We start from the raw sequence: 22,164 nt of genomic DNA, 5'->3' as shown, positions 1-22,164 counted from the left end.
TTTTTTTTTAAACTCCTAACCAAAAAAAAAAGAGAACATTTTCCAGGGGACCACATTCATGGTCGTTTGAAGATGTATCCATGGTTCATAAGTGTATGTCTTATAGGCGACAGAAAAAATGCTGAGGTAAACCAATCATGCGAGAACTTAATTTAGCCTGTTATAATATTTTCTAAAGCGACGTTTCAGTGCTTTTTTACTATTATTATTATTATTGAAACGAATTTTCCTTGTATAGCACCGTATAATGTGCTAAATGAAGCGAAAATTACCGTCGCGTCCAAAGCCCGCCAAAGGCGCGCTGCAAGAGACGACGCGCGCGCCATCACGTCTGTGAAACTGGCATCACGCGCCCAACGCTCTCGCCCCCTTCAGTTAAATTTAAGCACAATATTTGACCTGCTCGCCACGTTCATAAATACAGACTTTAAGACAGCGATTCAGGCTTTACTTTTTGATATTATTTTTTGATTATTCCTAATCATACGTGTTTACTCGTCATGGGAAACGGTGACAAAAAGAAAAAGAAGTGAGGCGACCTGATCTTCAAATGTGTGCAAATAAGTGAATTTACTCTTCTGCTCACAGACAAACTCAGAGATGTGCAATATAGCTTCAGAATGTGGTATGTGGGAATACATTCCATACCAAATAGAATTCCAGTGGCTGAAAAATAAGGTGGAAGGCCTCCTCTGGCTCATAGATCTTCCTAAGCGGGAGACATGGCCTTCAGTGTCATGGTCTTCAAACTGACATTTGACCATTTTTCTTAGACCTGGACTTCAGAATACAAGCAAGTCAAGTAACTTGAATGTGGATAAGATATAATTTAAAACTAAAATGTTTGTTCTGTGCAAAGGAATGAAGTGTACAAACACATTTACAGGGTTGAAATGTTTTATCTAGTAGGGCATCAGGTAACGTGATAAAGAAGCCCCGCTGCTGTGATTGAGAAATGTACAAAACCTGAAATGCTCCAGCAGTTTCACTCTACAAATAGAGAAAGTTTGAAATTCAACTTGTTTTGAGTTCAGTAGAGAAAGGTGTCCAAGTAATCACAATGAGTAACAGCAGAGAAAACGATCCCAAGAACTATTGTGCAAAACAAGATTTTTTTTTTTTTCCATTTTTAATTGTTCACAGTTAAACACAGGCATTTGTTTTTAAGAATTTGTTGTTTCCAGAACATTCTACCTCAAAAGAATTTCTCCCCAGTGACTTCACTCCCGATTGTACCATACTATAGAGTATCTGCATTTGTCACAGTTCCTGTTGTTGGAATTCAACATGGATTGTTGTACATGCTTAGCGACAGAGTAACAACAGAGGCTGTCAGCGGACAACAGGATTTGTGTTTTAAGAAAGTAACTTAGTGTTAATTAAACATTGTCCACCAAGTACATCAATGTGAACACTTTTCTATACAGTCTGGAGATATCCTAGTGAAGATAATAAAAAAAAAAAAAAAAAAAACAACAATAATCATAAAAACAGAAATTACCACTGTTTGTGGACCACATGTTCTCCTCTTCTGGAATTTATTTCAAAGAGATAACCAACAGCTGTTTTTGCTCAACACTTTTTGGCAACGGTTACCCTCCTGGATTAGCTCTTGCATAGCTTTGTCATTCTCTCAGTAGCCTTGAAATACTCAGACTCAGAAAGCACTGTATCGGCACCGGATGCACAGGTTACAGTTTCCGGGGACCAAGATAAAAAGTATGCAAATATCTGCCTTAAAAAGACTAAAAGATTACTTTATCCCACAGCCTGCAGAATAAGTTGACAACCAAAGTGGGAAGTAAAATGTCAACCAACTGAAACTGTTACGATTCTGTGTCTAATAAAGACACACCCTCTTTACAGAGTTTTTAGGGTGAAATGAAGACCTAGAAAGGGACCGGTATGGATTGTGAAAACATCTGGTTATAAAAAGAATATGCACGAATTTGCCCTCACCACTAGTAGAAAACTGATGCTATACTTGGGACTCTGTGGTGTGCTTTTATTGGACAGTAAGATTGTAGATATTGTACTGTAACCTTTCTACGGGGAGGGAAACAGACCCATATACTCTTGCCAAACAGGTACACATTAACAGTGCATCTCCTACATGTTTATAAAAGCATGAGGTTGTTAGATGTAGCAAAGCACAAATGCCTAATACTACATTTAGCAATCATGAGTTCTAGTGCAGAAAACATTGTAAGAACATAATGTTTCATTATTGCTATTAATATTTACCAGTATAACCCATCCCATTGTAGTAAATGGCAAGTAATGTTTCAGACAAAACTTTAAATCTGAGTAATGCAAATGCATGATGCTCTGGCTAATTCAATTACAAAGCCACATGTAAACTGGTTTTCCCGTTGCCTGCCAAATTTGAAGGGAATTAAAATCTATTATTGCATGGTACCTGTCTGACATTTCTGAGATATGTTGTTACATATAGTGACTGACATGAATAAAAGGAAACTGGACGCTCTGCAATCATTCAGCTAGAAAACTTTGTCGACCATTCTAATGATGCTCCACTCATTCCCAAATACAAGTCTACCTTCATTTATTAGTGTGGATACAAGGCAAAATGTGTTGAGCTCGAGACTGCCTTGATCAGCTGCACTGAGATTAGAGTCACACTAGTGACTGAAACTTCAGAACCAAAGCACCATGCCATAGGCAGTAAACACCAGAAGGGATCATAGATCAGTAATAGGGGAAGGAAAAAACAAATGTAAAAAATTTAAGAGCACCTGCTAATTTTCTAAAGTTGATCTGTTGTGGGCTATAACACAAAGATGCAGTAATATATGGATACCTATGACTGTTGGACAGAAAGTGTGTTACTTTTTAATCTCCTGTTTCATCCCAAACTGTAGCATAGTACCACTCATCACCCACGAGGAACTAGTCTAAGCACAGAAGGATACCATCCTGCCATCACCAAAATCTAAGTGACACACTTCAAGACACCCAACCCCTTCTGTACATCCACTGGTATCTGACAATACAATGCAACGCAAAGGTTCACCATTCCAAGTTCCAACAGTAACAATGCACCTACCTGCCTCTGAAACTCAAGACATGTTGTATAACTAAATCTTGTGCTTAGTGTTTTCACAAATCATTTTATTGACTGGAGTTTCAGACAAATTTTGTTCAGACCAGTTCTGAAATGACCAACATTTTAACCTATAATGAAAAGGTACCAGGTGTTTGGAATTCATACATTCCTTATTCTCTCAGCAGAAACTCAAATCATGGTGGCAGTCTGTGTTACTCTGTATGGCAAAACTAGGTCTAAGTGGGTCTGTCACAAGCAGGGAGTCATTGTTAAAGTCCTGCTGAATATGTGGAACCTGTGGGGAAGGCTGAAAAAGAGAAAACTGCAGATGATGGGATGTAAACTAAAGGTGGGTGTTCTTTCACTTTTCTGATTTATTTTTTATACTGGTAAACAAACTGGGTTCAAATCCTGCTGTCCACTTAAGGAATGGGAATTAACAACACTGAGTTCAGAAAGTCTCGCCTTGTCTCCTAGGCGCACGCCTATGGGCAATTTTTTCTCGTCTGCTCGGGGCCTTCACACCCTGACTTTTTAACTGTGCTCGTGATGCGTTTCATCGTAGTCCATGATGCGGAGCTCTTGTTGCCTCTGGTGGACAGAGCTGGCCCTGGATGCTGGGGTTTCCCAGTTATTGGCTCTCTGCTGTACATCTGACTGGGCCTCCTTGGGGGCAGTGGCCCGAGCGGGAAATAAACCTGGTGCAGTGTTAGGGGCAGGGATGGACATGGCAGAGGGAGTGGGATTGGATCGGCCCAGGGACTCTGTGCACAGCTCAGTCTTCAGCCCCTGGGTGAGGCTAGCCAAGTGGCGAGCATCGTTGTCACATTGGCTCTCGCTCTTATTGCGGAACAGCTCACGGGATCTCATGCCTAGGAAGCTGTTGGAGCTGGGGTAGGAGCCCACAGTGAGTGGGGTAGTATCGGTCGACACAGGAGTCAAGGACGGCTCCAGCAAGAAAGTGGGGTACTTCCGGTTGCCATTCACAGAGCTGGATGGCAAGGGGCCCTTCCCAGATAAAGTGCTACTGTTGCCACTTTGAGACGCAGCTGGGCTTCCGCTCATTCCGTCCTGGGTGGCTGTTTTCACCTTTGCACCCACAGCAGTGGTGCTGCTGCTGTCCTGTCTGGAAGACATACAGAGTTGTGTGATTCAGGGTCTGTCCAGTGTCCACAAATTCGATCTTAGTTAAGCGAGAGACCTACTGACCTGGAATCAGCAGAACCGCAAGGCTCAGTGGCAGAGCCCACCTGCAATGGGCCATCCCCTGCAGTGGGCTTCTCGATTTCAAGCCGGCTATAGAGCTGGAGTAGCTCAGACTGTAGTGCCTGGGTCACCTGCCTCTGGGCCTGGTACCTGCTCTCTGAGGCTTTCAGTTCTCCTCTGGGGGTGGATTTGGGGAGTACAGGGTAAAATTCAGGGCGTGAAGAACATAAAGATGCAGGCAAGCTCCAGGCCTTCACATACAACATTTAAACTGTATAAAATGCCCTGGGCAATTATCTGAACATGTAATACATAGTACTTCTGTGCACCAGTGGGGTTTTTTTTAAAAAATAAAAAATTTAAAAAAAAAAAAATTTAAAAAGGAAGGGTGTTCTTGGAGACGTACGTTGCTGTGGAGAAGTGTCTGCTAAACGAATAAATGTAAATGTAGTGAATTAAAAAGCACCCACAATGTTTGAACTTTTTATAAATATTGCAAATGCTTTTACACCTGTAAAACTAAAACACAAGCTTAGAAAACATTTCTAATCTTTGTTATAGGTCCCATAACGACAAAGAAGAAAATAAAAATCAATTAAACAGAGGGGGCAAATAAACATCCTCACTATCCAGTACATGATAAAACTAAACGCTTTGCTGGAACAGACACAGATCAAATAGAGGTATTTTGGTTAGTACCAGAAAAAGGGAAGCATTTGTAATAACTTTTATATATCCTAAGAGAAAGAGGTGATGGCAGACATGCTGCAAACTATGAGTGAAGGTGATACATTAAGAACTAGAAAATGGCAGGTGAGGCCATACCTGGCCTGGGCCTTCACATCTTCTAAGAACTTCTTCTGCTCCACTACAAGATGCTCCTTCTTGGCTAGCTGTACTTCCAGCTCTGCAACACGCTGCTGTGCTGCCTCTAGCCGTTGTCCCTGCACTACCAGGGCCTGCCGCAGCCGCTCCAGCTCCTTTTCTGAAGAGGCCTGCAACATGTATGACTCCTGTGGGCACATGCATATATATATTCATGATTATATGAAGACACTAAACACAAGCAGCAGGAGGGAAGGAGATTATAGAAGGCATGTCGTTAGTCTTCAATGTGCCATGGTAGTATATTGTGTAATAATCCATCATACAATAATCTCACCCAAAATATTTTGCTTCACTCTTTGTAACTGCTAAAACTATTATTTGAATGCTGAAAATAAAATAAATAAAAAAAAAAAGAAAAAAAATCTTTAAAGAAATTTTGAGACAAAAGCAAAGCTACAACACTTCAGTCTCCAGTTCTGGCCATTGACCCACTCCATGAAAATGTTGACGTGCATAATTCCTGCCTTTCAATTCCCACAGTGCCCTGCTTCACCAGCACCCCAGCTATAACCCACCTTGGTGGTGTCAGATGTGGAGTGCCGCAACTCCTCCACACACAGCTTGTTGACCTCCCCCAGTAGGAGCAACTGCTTGTTCAGGAATGCCATCTGCTGCTGGATGTTCTCACTGGAGGTCAGCTGGGGTATGAGAACATACAGAAGTGAACAGTTAAGTGAGGAGGGTTGTGAAAATGGGGGCAACATACGAGCAACATTTTTCCACACCTATTAAGATGAACGAGTACATGTGACCTTGGTTCCATGGATTAAACTCAATAGAGACACTTCATAAAACAACCTTGTCTTTATTCTTGGCCTAGGGGCCTTTCCCTCACCTTGACAGACAGCTGATTCAGCTGATGGCCTGTGTTGCAGACCTTATTGTTGGCTTTCTGTAGCTCTGCTTCCAGCTCACTTATCTTCTTCTGGCATTCAAACAGCTTGCTCTGAGCAGGAGATTAAAAAACCCAACAGTAACTGCAACACCCGCAGCTCTAAAATACCTAAAAGGGACAAAGTCTTGCTCTTGAACTCAATGACATTCTTGCATACAGTTTTGTTTTTTAGGCTACAGAGGCACATGCTAGATAACTGCTGTTGCTTGTTCTATCAGAAAAACCTGATTGAAAGTGAATTAAAATGCAAAATCAATGAGATTGATGAAACAAACCTATTAAAATACTGAAGTGAATAGAGGTGCACAACACTTATAAGACCTTCACCTCTCACCTTTGTTTACAGGTAGAGTGGTACAAAATAGAAAAAAGTTAATTCTGTCTTTCTTAGGAGTGTCATCCCATAATCTGACAACCGATGAACCAAAAAGAGAAAAGAAAACTGGCTAACGAGACACTAAGTTTGCCTACTTCAAATGCCTGCATCTTAGCACAGCAAGGCACAGCAGTATCTCAGCAAGTTTTGACCTGACAGAATCCCACAAAGGTGGTGAAATAATATTCTCAAAATCAGTCAGTGTTGTGGTACAAGTGTATGTAGCTTCTGGTTCTTTCAGTGCTTTGTGATTGTTTGGCAAATGTACTCGTCACAAGAGCATTAAGACTGGACTGTACTGTGATTTGATTATCTCCAAGAAGTACTTCTTAACTTAGCTTTTTAAAAACAACTATATGCAAAATTATTTCAGCTAACATAAACTGACAAAGTTTTTAAACCAGGAAATGATTTCATTTAATTAAAATGCAAACCAGTTTAAAGTCTCCATCACTACCAGTCAACAAAACAAACATGTGTATGGATGGACAGATGTACCTGTAGCTCTTGGTTTTTTGTGTAGTACTCATCACGGCCCTGCTGCAGCTGGCGGATCTGGCTATGCAACCGGGTCACCACAGTTTCCCGATCTTCCCACAGCTGCCGGTAGCGCTGCTGCTCCACCTGTAGGCTCTCCTTCAGAGAAAAGATGTCCATATTCTGCAGGTTCAGCTGGTCTTTCTGGGAGTCAGAAAGGGAGCAAGGAGATAGTGGAGAGCAGAGTAAGCACAGTACTCAGCTTTAGTAAACAAACATTTACTTAACCCCAATTAAAGACTTTTCAGTTTAGAGAAAAGCATCTGTTAAATGAATAAAGTGCTGGACAAGTCACAGTAAACAAGAGCATTTCAACAACAAAGAATTACTGATGCAGACATATTATTCTTGAAATAGTCAATTAATACAGTATACTAATTGCCAGCATACATTACATAAGTAGATGCATATCAAACTGATAGGCAATAGTTTTTTTAAAACACAATGTAGCTGAAGGAGTGGATAGAAGATCAGGACAGAAATGGATTCTAAAAAGATCTGTCTTAAGAGCCTTCCTAAATGTCAAAGGATTCAGCAGTTCTGTGGGAGCTTGAGCTCATTCCACCACATTGGGGCCAGAACCAAGAACATTCAAGGTTTTGATTCTAGACCTCTTGTGCACCAAGCAGCCAGAACTGGAGGAACACAGCAGTCTGGTAGGGTAGTAGAGAGTCACTAGGCTGTGCAGGTATTGAGGAGATCTGTTGACGGTTTTGTAGGCTGTAATGCGAGTCTTGAACTTAATACGGGAAGCCAGTGGAGACAGATGAGGAAGGTAGATTTATGGGAACACTTTGGCAGGTCAGATCAGTGGCATTCTCTCTCAGCTGGACAGGCTTGATGGCAGTAGCCAGAAGACCAAACAAGAGGGAGCTACAGTAGTCCAAGCAGAATGTCACCACAGCCTGAACCTAAACCTGCATGAAGTCTATTGTGAGAAAAGGGCAGATCCTGCTGTTCTTATGCAGGACATATCTACAGGATCCAGTTATAACTTGAATGAAATCAGTATTTTCTCCAGTTTGATGGAGTTTATGTTCGCACAGGGCTTCCAAGGTCATTTTCTTCATCTACTGCCCTCATGGGCAGGACTTCCACTCAGGCACTCAACCATTTGAGTGGATTCAAGATTATATTAAATAAACTAATCTGAATCTATTTTATTTGGTAATTTACAATGGGAAGCACGGTGATGCAATGACCAATGCTGGCTCCTGGGCATGGGTTTGGACGTTGGTTCATATCTAACTCAGTCTATGCAGAGTTTGCACATTCTCGCCATGAGGTCTGCATGGGTTTCTTCCAGCAGCTCCAGTTCTCACCCCAGACAACTCACTTGCTTCAGTTGAATTGAGGAACCTAAACTGCTCATAATGTGTATGTGGGCGTGAATTTCTGAGTGTGATCATCCCACAATGGACTGGTCCCATCCAGGGTGTACATCTATGTTTCCAGGAGAGGCCCTGGAGCATCGAGACCCCGCACTGGACAACAGGTGGATAAATGAATTGTGATTTATACTCATAGACAGAAGGTTTAGCACTAACCCAGGGATAGTAGTTCACCACAGAAAGTATAGAGCTTTAAAGAAACATATAGCACCAAAAACTGTTTCGCATGAAGCAAAGATGTTACCATAGCGTTGTTCTGCTCCTCTAGCGCTGTGGAATTGATAATGCGCCGGAGGAGGCGACGGTTACGGACGGCATGCTGCTCTCTCTTGTAGCGCTCATACAGCAACTGGTTGTGCAACAGAAGAAGTTGGCTGCGCAACGTGTGTAGCTCATCCATGGGAGCAGAGCCTGCTGATCATTAGGTGGCAGTGAGGAGGCAAGTTATTTGATCAAAAGTACAGAACAGTGAGAACAGTAAAAGTACAGGGTTACAGTATAGATAAAGTAGCTGTTATAAAAACAAAATGCCTAGAATTAGCCACAGTTTACATAAACACTACAAGTTGCTTCGGAGTGTATTTCAGTCAGGAAGATGGTATATGGAAAGAAAATTTATGTATTAAGTAATTTTACGTAATCAAATTATATACTCTAGGTAACAAGTCTTGCGAATATTTTTAACTGGATAAGCAGCCGTACATCTTTACAAATGGCACACTTTACTGAAATTAAATTGTTTAAACAGTAACCCTACTAACCTCTATAAAATTACCATAAAAGCAAAGTACATTTGCAGCTGTCCAGTGAAAGTTTATCTATGTAACTACAAAATACAAAATGTTTCTCTACTGTGCAAAAATTTCACCTTAGCAGGGTTGGTAATTTTTTTTAAAAATCTTGAGCACTCTCTAACTCTAAATGTTTATTTTAATAGCAATGTTACCAAAATGTGTTTTCTTTCTGAAAATACTTAAAATAGTTACATTTTAATTGTTAGAAGTGATATTATTGATTCCACGGCTACTGTCGACTATCTTCTTTGTGCCACTGCATCCTCTGCAGGCGCAGAGTGTGTCTAGCACATATGGACTTGTCCAGGCTAAACTTAGGAACAGCCTAGGCACAAAAAAAAAAAAAAAAAAAAGGCAACAAAACTTGTCTTTCCTTTCAAGGTCCTAAGCAAGACAGCTGAGCTGGTTGAGCCATAAGTAACCCATACTTCTAGTAAAACTGTTGGTGTCTGAATGAAGAACTACAGTATTATCATTATACAAAAGTTGTAGTGTAATTTAATTTGATGTTTGATGTGTCATAAGCTGTTTAAAGCTGGCTTGTGTGTTAAACATTGGTTTAATTATCCTAGAGTCCTTGTCATTTAATTCATACATAATGTCAATTCATTCATTTCAGTACTTTGTGCTGATAGTTTCCTATAAACTAAAGCTGCTTGCAAATGCTTCTAGATATGTTACTAAATAAACCTTCTACGATTTGATGAAAAATATATTGGGGGAAACAAAAAAGTTAACTTGATTTAAATCAATTTAAAAAAAAAAAAAAAAAAAAAAAAAAAAAAAAAAAAAAAAAAAATTCGCTAAAAAAAACATTGAAAAATTAGCCAACCCTGTACCCCAGTTAGTGTTACTTTCCCTTCTTTTTCATCCAAAGTCAAGGCATCTGAGAAATTCTCTGCTGTTTACCTCCAAAGTGCGTCCAGTCAGCTGACTTGCTGGGTAAAGGCAACCTGTAGGAAAGCAAACACACCAGGCTTAGTGGCTCAGCTCAGGTCTAAGTGCTGTAGATATCAATGGCATTTTCCAAAACTGCCACTTGGGTCATGCACAGGAACGTACAGTCCATCCAGACACAGTCACACAACCATTAAAGGTGTCGGACTGCACTACCCGTTATATCCCCTAATACTCTGGAGACAATATCAGAAAGCTGGACAACCTCACAGTTTAAACAATATCAGCCCAGCAGCGATGATAGTGCTGCTATGGTTGTTTACCTGGCCTGCAGCAGTAAAGAGGGGTCAGGGTCGTTGGTCACGGGTGTGACAAATGGGGAGCGGTCCTTTCTGGTGACATGGAAAGGATTGGACCCCAGAGATACTGATATGAATTTTATATCGTGCTTCTAGAGGGGATCTTATATTTAAAAACAAGCAAAAAACAGCACATTCTTGGAGATCATCAAGAAGATGACACACCTTTTCTCAGAAGTTCCACAGTATGTGTGCAGCTGGTGTCTAACACCCCCTCCCCCCAGCCCATGGGGTGTGACCTTGGCTCACCTCTTCAGCACCTTGTCGTGGGTGTCATTCCCTTGCTGAATGAGACGGTCTAGCACCTCAAGGGGAGATGTGGGAGCAGTGATTCCCAGGGAGACCCCCTCCTCCTCTGCCCGCTGCCCCTCCTCCAGCTGCTCCCCACTAGCCCTCTGCAGAGCCTCTGAGGTCCTTCTCCCCACAAAAAGAGGGGCAGCTTTAGGCAGTGCCAGGTCAAAAAGGGGCTCATAAGGCAGAGACAGCTCTCCGTGGGGACTGGGTGAGAATAGGCCACACTTGGCCGAGGTGACCCCACCCTCCTCAGGCATGGAAGAGCTATGGGGGTGATCTGGCGTAGGGTTGTCTATGGGTGTGAACATGGATTGGAAGGCCCACGGATCTTGCACCGGCTGCTGAAGCCCAAGGCCCTCCACACATGGCTGCCTTTCATATCTGTCAACCGTGGACATGGAGTTGCCACGGGAGTCAGGGCCCTGGTTTGGTGCAGAGGCAGCCAGCATTGTCCCCTGGTTGCCTGTCAGTGTCTCGGTGGTATGGCAGAAAGGTGAGTCTAGACTCCAGCTGGTAGAGTGCTCTGATTTGTCCTCCGTTATTTTCAGGAGCTCTTCTGCAATGTAATCTAGTAAGGGCCAATGAGACCAATGATACAGCAGTAAATAAACAAGAAAACACTTCATAGTCAACAAGTTTTCCTACTATCCCAATCAACCCACCATCCTCGTGTTCCTTCTCTGCTCCTTGCTGCTTGATGAAGGAGGACAGCTCCGTAAGAGTCATAGGCACATTCTTGTTGCCGCCTTCTGATGAGAGAGGCGGAAACAAAAACACAAGAGAGGCTGATGTTTCAGTTAAAGGTAATGATGGTTAAGAAGGGAGAGGGGACCGATTCATCTCATGACTGCCCTTTCTCCATTGGCCCATCTGCAAACAGACACCACGCAGTCCTTGTACCAGATGTCTAACTGCTCTAAAAAGGCAGCATGTGAAATTACTATATGCAAGTACACTTCATCAGTTCAAGCGCAAGCTAAATGATGTAATACTTGAGCGAAACAGTGGTTACACCACAATACAGTGGCTGCAAAACAGTAAAAATTATAAAATTAATCACCTGCATTCTGCCACCCCCAACTCACCTTGATAGTCAGCTGCCTCGATGCTGGTCTTCTCAGGCTCTCTAACTGGCTCCTGTCTCACCAAACTCGGCCTCATGGGTTCTAAAGGTCGACTATCCTGCATATGAACTCCCACATTAACTTCCTTTTTCAGGAGACAAAAAGTGCACTGCATACACACACTTACAATGAGTAACTATTTAATTGACGCCTTTACTGAAGGTGACTTACAACGCTAATAGTTCTGCACTGAACTAAAGTTATACGACCATTATAGACCAGTGCAATGCAACAGACAGACTAACACAGACACAAGGAGCAGTTCAGAGCCACTGATTCAACTTAAATATGTCTTTGGACTGTGGGAGGAAACTGGATCACCCAGAGGAAACCCATACCAACACTGGGAGATCCAAAGTGGTTTCCTTGCAGGGAGGGATTTACATGTATATTCTGTTATGGTTTCTTTTCATATAATTACAGCATATTTTTATAAACATCTTTAGTTTTACATGTCTTATTTTTTGTTTAAGTTCAAGTTTACTAGAGCATATGCTATAAAGTGTACATGGTGACAGGGTTAGAATGGGTATGATACGCAGTAGCTATGAAAGAGTAGAACAAGCATAAGTGGATAGCAATAGAGTATTAGAGTAATTAAAAATAAACTATGTTGTTATGACTTGTTACCTATTAATGTCAATGTGTTCATTTTAATGGGATTTCATGATATTTTGGCATAAAAACGTGTCAGTTTTGGGACTCGGGTATGCATAACCATTTTTACCAATAAAATTAATGGAAATTACATCCGAGTTATGGGAATTTACCTCACAAACAAAAAGACAGTTTTCAGAAATGCATTACCTTCGTAAGGTGGGGAAGACAGTATATAACAACATAGAACTGTGCTGGCATAAAATGCATTTTGAAGGCCTAAAGGTAAAGAAACAAGCCAGAATGAATTTTTTCTGAACTTATTTTATGGTCCCATAGCCAAGAGACCCAGGCCAAAACGATAGATGCCAATATATCCTAGGGCACACACACATGCTTACAGTAAGGTCATTTTATTAGATACCAGTCCTCCTACACAGCATGTGACTGGAAACCAGATGGCATCCAGAGAAAACCAAATAGAACACAGAGTTAGTTTATACGCTCAACGCTGCAAATCAACTAACAGTAAGTTTTAACTGTGCTACATGATAAAGCGCACCTTGAGAGGGGGACTGGAAGTGTCTTGGGGGAGGGATGTGTTTGCAAACCCGTCTGGGGGTGGAGACGCAGCCACTGGCGTGGAGAAAGAGGGTGTCCCCTTCCCCCCAGCTGTGCGAAAACAGCAAACACAATAACAAAAAGAGGGAAACAATAGCTCTCAGTTATCACAGAAGCTTTGAAATGACAGAGAAAATCTTCACAGTGCAGAACAGAGTGGAACTCCTCTCACTTGTTCTGAAACTAAAAGTGAAATCTGATCCCAAAGGGAGTAACCTCACCCATGGTGCCGTGACCACGGCCAAGGATGTGAGAGGCACTATGGGACAGCTCAGCAACACTGGTGGGCGAGATGCTACGAGAAGGAGGAGGTGTGGCCATGCCACACACAGACGAGGGGCTCCAAATTGAATCCTTCTGGCCACAGGAGTTGTTAAGCTCACAGCTCTGGTTCTGAGCGCAAAACGTAGAGTGAGGGAGACAGAGAGAGATGCACTGATCAGGCAGTGAAAGAGGAGAATATTGCATTCAAGATTAACAAACAAACAATGGAAAAAATTGTTTCCATCAGCCATCTGAGCAAGACGCGAGTCCTTGGTGGCAGAGATATTTTGAAGATATCCGAAAAGCTGTGAATTGAATGAGACTGCACGTATTAGAACAAACACATTTGGAAGAGTCTAACGAGAAAGGCAGGATTGAGCAGTGACAAGATCACACAAGATCACAAATGCTTGAAATTGCTGGTCTGACTCATACCAGAAGCTCTGATATGAAACTATTGAAAACACAAGCAAATACAGAAAACACAGCAAGTGGTGACAAAGTAGGCAAGAAAGAAGCAAGATGAGGGTTTTGGAACCAACACAGATGGTGATGTCATGCCTCAAGTGGAGGACTTAAATGTTTCCCACAAGCTTTGGAAAAACGTACACTAGATAAGAATGTCAAGCAATCTGCTATAGTCTTTCAAAGTGTGCCAGTGTTATTATTTCTGTGGCTTTAACTGGTTGTTCCATATCCCTGCTAGACAGCTCAGAGGTTCAGGAACAAGCACCCTATAAACACTGACTGTTGGGGGGCAAGGGGCGTAAGGAGAACTACCATCAACATTGTCTCCAGGCAACTGACAAGAGGATGGTGTGTTTAGTTTATTATTTATTTATTTATTAACACACCCACTAAGAAGACTCATTGACTCACTACCTCTCCTTACAGGCAGCCATCCTTTCTCATACTATGTCATACTGAGCAAGGGGACAATTCAAGCCTCTCATCACACCCAGGGCAGCCGGAGAAGTGGCAGGGTAAGGAGGGCAGTTAAGGCTACAAACTAGGTGCCAGTGTTGTCCACAACAATATGGTACAAATAAACATTCTGTGGGGGTTTCATTAATAATAGTAAAACAAAAAGACAAATGCCTGGTTACTGGAAAGGGCAGTGCCACATTGCATGGTTCAAAATGTGACTTTTTTTTTTTGCAAACCTTGTAAAATAATTTGACCATCAAGACACCAGTGCTAATTACAAATATACCACAATGCTGCAACAAAAGTTTGCACTTAATGGAACTAATCACACATGACATTCTTGGAAAGTTTTTGCCCTTTCTGTTTTGAAAATACATGATGCAATTTAATCATTCACTTCAATTAATCCTACTGCAACATTCGTGCTCTCGGGATGTGTGCATTTTGGTGTCTAAGTTAGTACAATTGTTGCGCAGCACAGGGGTCTCACCTGATGCCGGGATGACTTAGGGCTGCGATAGGGGGCCTGTGTCCCTGAGAGTGATAGGACAAGGGCCTGCCGGGGAGGGGAAAACAGGTTTGAGGAGGAGCTTCCTATAAGAGAAAGAAAAAAAACCATTAACCTCTCAGCTAACCACCTCTTGTGGAATGTCACACGCTTACTTCAAGAGGGCATGCAGGTAGGACAAGGTTATAGCTGACATGAAATCAGTTACCAGTCTAACCAAAAAGAAGAATCAGAGAAAACGGACAGTAGCTCCTCATCTAACGAACACACTCTTTTAAGTAAATTTGTCCTTAATTCCAGTCACTTCTTTCATTAAGCCAGAATTAATAAAAGCTTAGAACAGACATCCCTTGATTTTCTCACGGGTTTCATCCTGCAAAATTCTCAGACAAAACTATAATTCATTAAAAATACACACACACACACATTATCAGAACCGCTTGTCCCATACGGGGTCACGGGGAACCGGAGCCTACCCGGCAACTCAGGGCGTAAGGCTGGAGGGGGAGGGGACACACCCAGGACGGGACGCCAGTCCGTCGCAAGGCACCCCAAGCGGGACTCGAACCCCAGACCCACCGGAGAGCAGGACTGTGGTCCAACCCACTGCGCCACCGCGCCCCCCTCATTAAAAATAATAATAAAAAAAAAAACTGACAAATTTTAACTTCAATTTAAATTAAAAATTGATTAAATAAAAAAATGCAATTGCTGACCAATTACATTATGTCCAAAGTTTGTCAAATTCTGTCCACTTTCTTAGTTATCTACACAATCAATAAAGGCCGAATAACACATATTTGCTTTGTTTATTGGTTAAATTCTGTAATAATCTTGCTATGACATAGTTATAAAGAGATAAAGAATACTTTGTAAAACTTTTTCCACTGCAAGCTACACTAAAATTAAGACAACACAAAAAACCCCACTCTCAGCAATTTCCTATTCAGTGCTGATCTTTGAACATCACAAATGAGCTGTGTTCTTCATCTTGTTATTAATCACCATTAAACACTGTGCAAGTAAACTGAATTAAGGCAGTCAACACTTGTACTGTAATGGTGCAACCTAACTACATTTGATTCTGACAATCACAATAAGCAAATCCACCACTATATTGAAATATGGGCGGCACAGTGGCACAGCGAGTAGCGCTGCTGTCTCACACGCGGTGCTAGAGGACATGGGTTTGATACCCGCTCAGTCTGTGTGGAGTTTGCATGTTCTCCCTGTGTCCGCATGGGTTTCCTCCCACAGTCCAAAGAGATGCTGTTCAGGTTCCCCCATAGTGTGTGTGAATGACAGAGAGAGCGTGTTCCACTGATGTATGGATGAGTGACGCAGTGTAAGTAGTGTATCTAGCAGTGTAAGTCACCTTGGTGAATAAGGTGTGTGGGCTCATAACACTACATAGAGTTCATTAGAAGTCGCTTTGGAGGAAAGTGTGTGCTAAATAAATAAATGTAATGTAAATACCCAGTGAAATCAGTGCATCTCAAAAAGAAACCAATCTCTTCAAGGGGAGCAGTGGGAGGAGGGGACACATTGTCTGACCGCAGCTGCTGTGGAAGTCCGTGTAGGGGCTGGCCGCACAGTCCAAGAGGCGGAGCTGCTGGTGTATGGAGAAGTGCTCTGGCACAGTGGAGTATCCCTCCTCACATGATGCCTCCTTGGGGTCCAGTGACACTTTGGCACATTCAATAACAATGTCGTGCACCTCGTATCGCCTCCACCTGCAACAGGCACAAGCGAGTTATAACACAAGGATTCCACCCATACAACCAGACATCTGACCTACACTACCCCCCCCCAACCAACTACACTCACCTAGTAGGATCTAGTTCATGGTCCTTGGTTCCAGTCACCAACTCTGGGTGAATTCGCACATGTTCCAGCATTGGCTGTGACCGAGCAAGAATTAGTTTAATCAATTTAATAAGAAAAGAGTCAAACATATTTTTTGTGTCATCATAGCCCTGAATCAAAGTTGCTCATCATTCTTTTCCAATTTGGAAGTGCTGGGAGGTATGTACAATGCATCGACAAAATACACAAAGCTAGTCTGAAAATATTAACATTACTAACATTAAAATAATAACATTAATATATTATACATTAAAATATTATGATAAAAGCAAATATTAACAGTATCTTCTAAAAGCTCCAAAACCCCTGGCCCTTTTTCTTTTCAGAAACTATATAAGATAAAATTTTGCTCATCTGATCCCCATTCTACTTCATCCACCTGCCCATCTGTCACTCACCTTTACCACCTCCTCAAAGGTGTCCATGTTCTCCTTCATGCTATAGTGGGAGCGCAGGTAAGAAACAAAGTTGCAGGGGTACATGCCGTATAGCCGGTGGAAGAGAGAGTAGACACTGGCATGGAGGTGGATCAGGTACACTTCAGTCACACGGCCTGAAGCAGTCAGAGAACACTGAGAGTCTCAACAAACAGCAGCTGGTTATAATTCACTCAAAGAAAAGCTTGATTTCCCAATTTGAAAAGCCATGCAAAAATCAGCTATTACATAACACTAACAAGAAGCAAATAGTTTTGAACATTGTCTTTTGGAGCCACTGGTACTTTTTCTTCTGGATCTAACAGAACAGGTGCTCACCTGGGTTTTTCAGGTTCCAAGCAGCGAGTCGACCGAAAATGTCAAAGAACTCATACAGGTGCTGCTTGCCCGGTTGTGGAATCATGGGTAAAAGGATGATCAATACTAGGACTCCAGTTATTAGGACAACCACATCTGTATCAGTCTAGAAAGGGGAGGGAAAAAGTCATCCCTTGTCATTTTTGGCAGTACAGTGATAATCACATCTACAGGACTGGGAGGAGAACTGCAGTTCCCAGCATACCTTGAGGCATTTCAGCAGAGAAAGGAGGAGCGGAAAGCGGGTTATCTTGTGAATCCAGGACGGCTGCTTGCGGACAACGTGACCCAGCAGGGTAAGAGTGTGCAGTCGACACGCTTTATTTGCCATGCACTCATTCATTTTGTCCAGGAGGTGCTAGGAAGTGTGACACAGAGGGCTTTTCACAAAGGTGCTAAAACACTGTTCACATGGAAACAGTGTCATGCATATGTAAACACTGAGGCAGTCAGTCAGTTATGAACCGTTACACTTCAGTAAAAGCTTGCCATGTTTATGTTCCTTTATACTTCACAGCCTTTATCCTTGGTATTCACACTAATGTTCGAAAAAAAGTACCTTAAGTTCAGCAAACAATTTATCCACTAGGGGTTGAGATGGAACAGTCATGGTTTGGGTTCAACTTCACTCACCTTGTCGTGAGGCTCCCTGACAGAGGAGAGGATGTGCACAGCCTCAGAGGAGCTGGTTTCCAGATAGTAGTCAACCAGGCTGTTAACCAGCACAGCCCCTCGCTCTGCCCCACACACACACACACACACACACACACACACACACACACACACACACACACAAAACCGGGAACAGAAGGAATGCATTCTTTCAGCACAAGTTATTTTTCAACCTCTTGGAAATAAAATAGTTCAAGGGGTTAGAAACTGAGTTAGGGAAAAAATGGCAAGAACTCAAGAGTCAGCAACATGTACTCTTTGTACTCATACAGCACATGGTAATAACCATCTTCTCAAGGTCCAGCAAACTGTCAGAACAGAGGCCCTAATGATGGACACCATCCCTGACCAATTAGAAACCAAATTGGGTTCTGCAATCAGTCTGAGGAAGGCTCTGCCTTTTTCCAGTTTCCACCAGACTTCCCAACTCTCCGAGTGTCAGGAACCACACTAGTGTTGACATGTGCTACTAATTCACATCGCTGTGGCTACATGTTTTCCTCATGCTGGAGAATCAAAGAGAAGCCATGAAGAGCTAAATGTGAATTGGGTGAGGAGCAGCACAGCCTCCAGAGTCAGCAAATCGCTAGGATTCAACAGACTAACAAAAGAACTTGAAACCTCTCCAGTGCCAGTAATTTTCACTGGTCAATGAGCATACAGAAAGTTACTCAAACCACACATTGGTGTCAGCAATCCACCTGTCATAAACTTCAGTGAAGCAATCTTGAAACACTAGCTCTGGATTATGGACCTGAACTCTTGACACTCAATACAAACATATCCATAATGAATTAAGACAATGAACTGTTCCAAACCAACCTGTGTTAAGGTGCTCCCTGATGAGACCCTTGACCTCCTCGACCTGCCGGAGGTCAGAAGAATCCAGGAGAGGGAGGAGGTCTGCCGCATGTGGCTGCTCTCTGGCCATGGTGTCAGAGGCAGGGAGTACGCCGTAGCTGTTGTCAGTCTTAAGGCGTCCTGTCCTGCCACCTGGGGTCCCAGGGCCACCCACAGTCACCAGGCACCACTGTTGAAGAGCAGGGGAAAGGGGACACTGAGTTTTATGGGCCTCATCTAATCCACAAGGTCTTTTCTTCCTTGCTTTCACCTGGTTGCTCAGCCCTACCTGGAATGCTCTCAAACATCATCAACTGTGGTCCTAACAGAGTTAATATGCCAGACAAATGATGAACCATATGCATGGTATAGTTGGTAAATTGTATGACCAACTACCATTGTATGATGTAATATGTATTTGGGGAAAATTAAAATTCACTTTAATTAATACATTCATTAATGATTCACTTTCTTCCAAGATTTCCTTTTATCACTGTTGTTAAAGCAGCATTGCGCTGAATTTAAGACATCCTTAAAGTCTAACTAAAGTCAAAGAGCAGTGCACAAAAAAAAAAAAAAACTGGATCAACTGAATTTCATGACAAAGCAGTGATTATTAGCATTGACAGTGAACATACAAACTGTTCACAACTTTTGCTGCTTGGGGTGGCTAATCAACATCTAGAGATCTAACAGGAAAAGAATAGCACTTCGTAAAGGGGCATATCTGGGAAAGACCATCAAATGTGCTGATATATCTACAAGAATAATGGTTAGAACGGTTCAATCAGTAGCATTTTCTGTAGCACTACATGGATTTAAGGGAACAGGAAAGTTTGACTTTTCGGGGGGGGGGGTGGAGGAGGAGACAGAACAAGGAAAACTTGGACTCTGTTTCAACTGTGGTATTGTGAACTGTGTGGAGGAGATATAGAAGACATCATGGACAGAGGTGTATAATGCATGGATTTTAACATGTCCAGCCAAGCACACAGCCCAGCCCCAGAAGGAGTGGACTATTTAACAGACAGGCTCAGATGGACAACCCCACCTGCTGGAAACGCACTTCTCAGAAACCAGGGCCCTCAAGGGACTGTCTAATGATTTACAGCAGTCATGTCATCATAAGGAAAGCCTTGGAGAAGGAGCCCCTGGCAGCTCAAGCTATGAAAACTTGATGACAGGGAGTATGCAATGTCAGTGATACACAAATTCTAACTTTTTTCCAGAAGTGAAGTTGTTACTAGACACATTCAGGTTTAGGTACCTTTCACAGAACCTGAAGTTAACCTACATCAGTTAGGAGGCTTTATGTTCCCACTGCATTGAATCTGAAGGATTTTATTATAGTTATTTATTAATTTAGCTGATGCTTTTCTCATGAGTTACAATGCTTGGTATGTACATTGAGTTACTTACAATAATTTGTCCATTTATACAGATGGGTAATTTACTCTTTTTAGGTTAAGTATCATGATTAAAGGTACTACAGCAGAAGTGTGATCTGAACCCAGATCTTTGAATTATGATATGACAACTCTAACCACTGCACTACCTGCCCTCCCTCTCAGATCACATCCAACTAGAGCCGTCATGAATGACGCTTCTGAATATGTTCAAAGAAACCAAAAGAAAAAGTCAGAATGGGAAAAAAAAAAAAAAAACTGTCCATACATAAATCCTTAAGATCCAATTCACGAAAATATCTATGTTTACTGAATGAAACCACATGTGTTTAGCATTAATTTAGCAGTAATGTACGTGAAGTTGACAGAATAATTAAAACAGGACGCAAATTAGATAAAAACTCATCATCATTAATTTACATACATCAATAATAGAAAACACTTGCATGTAAAATGAGTTTGGAATATAAAAGTGTATAAACTGGTAGAAATAAACCCTAATACTATTCAGTTCAATACACTGCTGCTTTAGCACCCTTCATCAAGGTACTAACCCAGAACTGGTACAGTAAAAAACACACCCTGCTGGATAAGTTAATAAATCATGGTAAGGGACCTTCTGCACAAACGTAACATTCATTGTACGTTACTTTGGGGAGAAATGTCAACTTAAAGGTTAAATAGCAATAAAACAAAACAAAAGTGTAGCTGTACCATCGTGTCAATCAATTTCACACATTACCGACCTACAAAAAATAGCCAAAGTAAAAATCTGATCAAGTTCACTAATCACCAACCTTCTCCTGCAGTGAATTTCAGCAGCAGACATATTCATTTAAATCAGGGTGTCATTTTTAATTTTTCCTACAATTAAGCTGACAAGGTCGCGCAAAAGCGCATTTAAGACACGCGCGACTGTTTCTTTAATTTTTGTGTTTTCTAAAAGATCTTCCGACCTTAGCCGCAAGAATAAGCGCAGCCAGTTTAAGTATACATTTCTGGACCCAGTCAGTAACAAAAACATCAAGAATCACAAACAGGTAACTATCACACCTGAAAATAGCAGTGTGGGAACATTTATTTCGAAATTGTTTTTGAAAACATGTTTGTTCGGCAGAACCGTCTCGGCTCGTAAACATCTCCTGCTGAAGAACAATGGGGACATGTCATTTCGCTGACATCCGATTAGCTGGCCAGCTCGCCAGCAGTAATCCCGGATAAAATCACCACACTTACTCAACCGAAAAAAGCAACTCGTTGTGTTATTTCGAATTTAATTTGGCAATTAGATGACTATTATGAGTCGTTTGCGAGCTGTCCGATCAGGTAGCTGGTCAGCTAGCTGCTGCTCAGCTGCCAGCAGCCTGAAGGATTACCTAGTTGACTAAACGCATAAAAAGTAATATTTCAACAGCGTACACGCAACGTGTGGGATAAAATTACCACAATATAGCCAGCAGTGAAAGTGTCACAGAACTCAGCGAGAGTTATGAGCGTTTAAAACGCTGTAATAAACAGGGCTGTTTACCTAGCGGAGAAGCTCTACTCCACAGGGCGCCGCCATCTTGAACAGCTCACCACTCCTCCCTCTGCAGGATCCCTCCGCTACCGCGCTGACAAAATAGTCTCCCAACGCCTCCACAGAATTATCTATTCCCCCCTGAAAATCTAGTAGTTGCAGTTCTGACGTCAGTATAATTGAAAAATAAAAACATATTTATCGCCTGAAGTTGTACGCACGTAAAGAAATCTCCTATTAACTTGTACAGAAGAAAACCATTGTTTTTCCTTTCCCTCGCGCGGATTAATATACTGGCCAGTGAAGCAGTTTTTCGCGTGAC

The 22,164-nt window shown here is 42.0% G+C and overlaps 1 protein-coding gene across 5 annotated transcripts; it reads right to left on the bottom strand.

The window, feature by feature from the left end:
* Positions 1-1,134: 1,134 nt before the first annotated feature.
* LOC108922678 (hamartin-like) lies at positions 1,135-21,934 on the bottom strand. Of its 5 annotated transcripts, none has more exons than XM_018732959.2 (23): positions 21,852-21,934; positions 18,900-19,107; positions 18,039-18,142; positions 17,611-17,763; positions 17,367-17,511; positions 17,010-17,164; positions 16,573-16,646; positions 16,300-16,478; positions 14,728-14,831; positions 13,268-13,439; positions 12,988-13,097; positions 11,790-11,886; positions 11,367-11,453; positions 10,660-11,272; positions 10,375-10,443; positions 10,064-10,107; positions 8,605-8,774; positions 6,931-7,113; positions 5,997-6,107; positions 5,677-5,799; positions 5,099-5,286; positions 4,277-4,450; positions 1,135-4,193 (listed from the first exon to the last, which is right to left on the bottom strand). In XM_018732959.2, the coding sequence occupies exons 2-23, from the start codon at positions 19,006-19,008 to the stop codon at positions 3,602-3,604; spliced, it is 3,756 nt and encodes a 1,251-aa protein (XP_018588475.2). In that variant the 5' UTR covers positions 19,009-19,107; positions 21,852-21,934; the 3' UTR covers positions 1,135-3,601. The 5 variants fall into 5 exon arrangements, with proteins under 5 accessions (XP_018588475.2, XP_018588476.2, XP_018588477.2 ...); XM_018732960.2 differs by having other exon boundaries at positions 8,605-8,771; XM_018732961.2 differs by having other exon boundaries at positions 11,367-11,450.
* Between the last annotated feature and the right edge of the window lie 230 nt (positions 21,935-22,164).

Source organism: Scleropages formosus, chromosome 6, assembly GCF_900964775.1.
Source record: "Scleropages formosus chromosome 6, fSclFor1.1, whole genome shotgun sequence".
Classification (NCBI taxonomy): domain Eukaryota; kingdom Metazoa; phylum Chordata; class Actinopteri; order Osteoglossiformes; family Osteoglossidae; genus Scleropages; species Scleropages formosus.
Note: the sequence above shows the minus strand (reverse complement) of the source record. Positions and strands in the feature narration are given on the sequence as shown.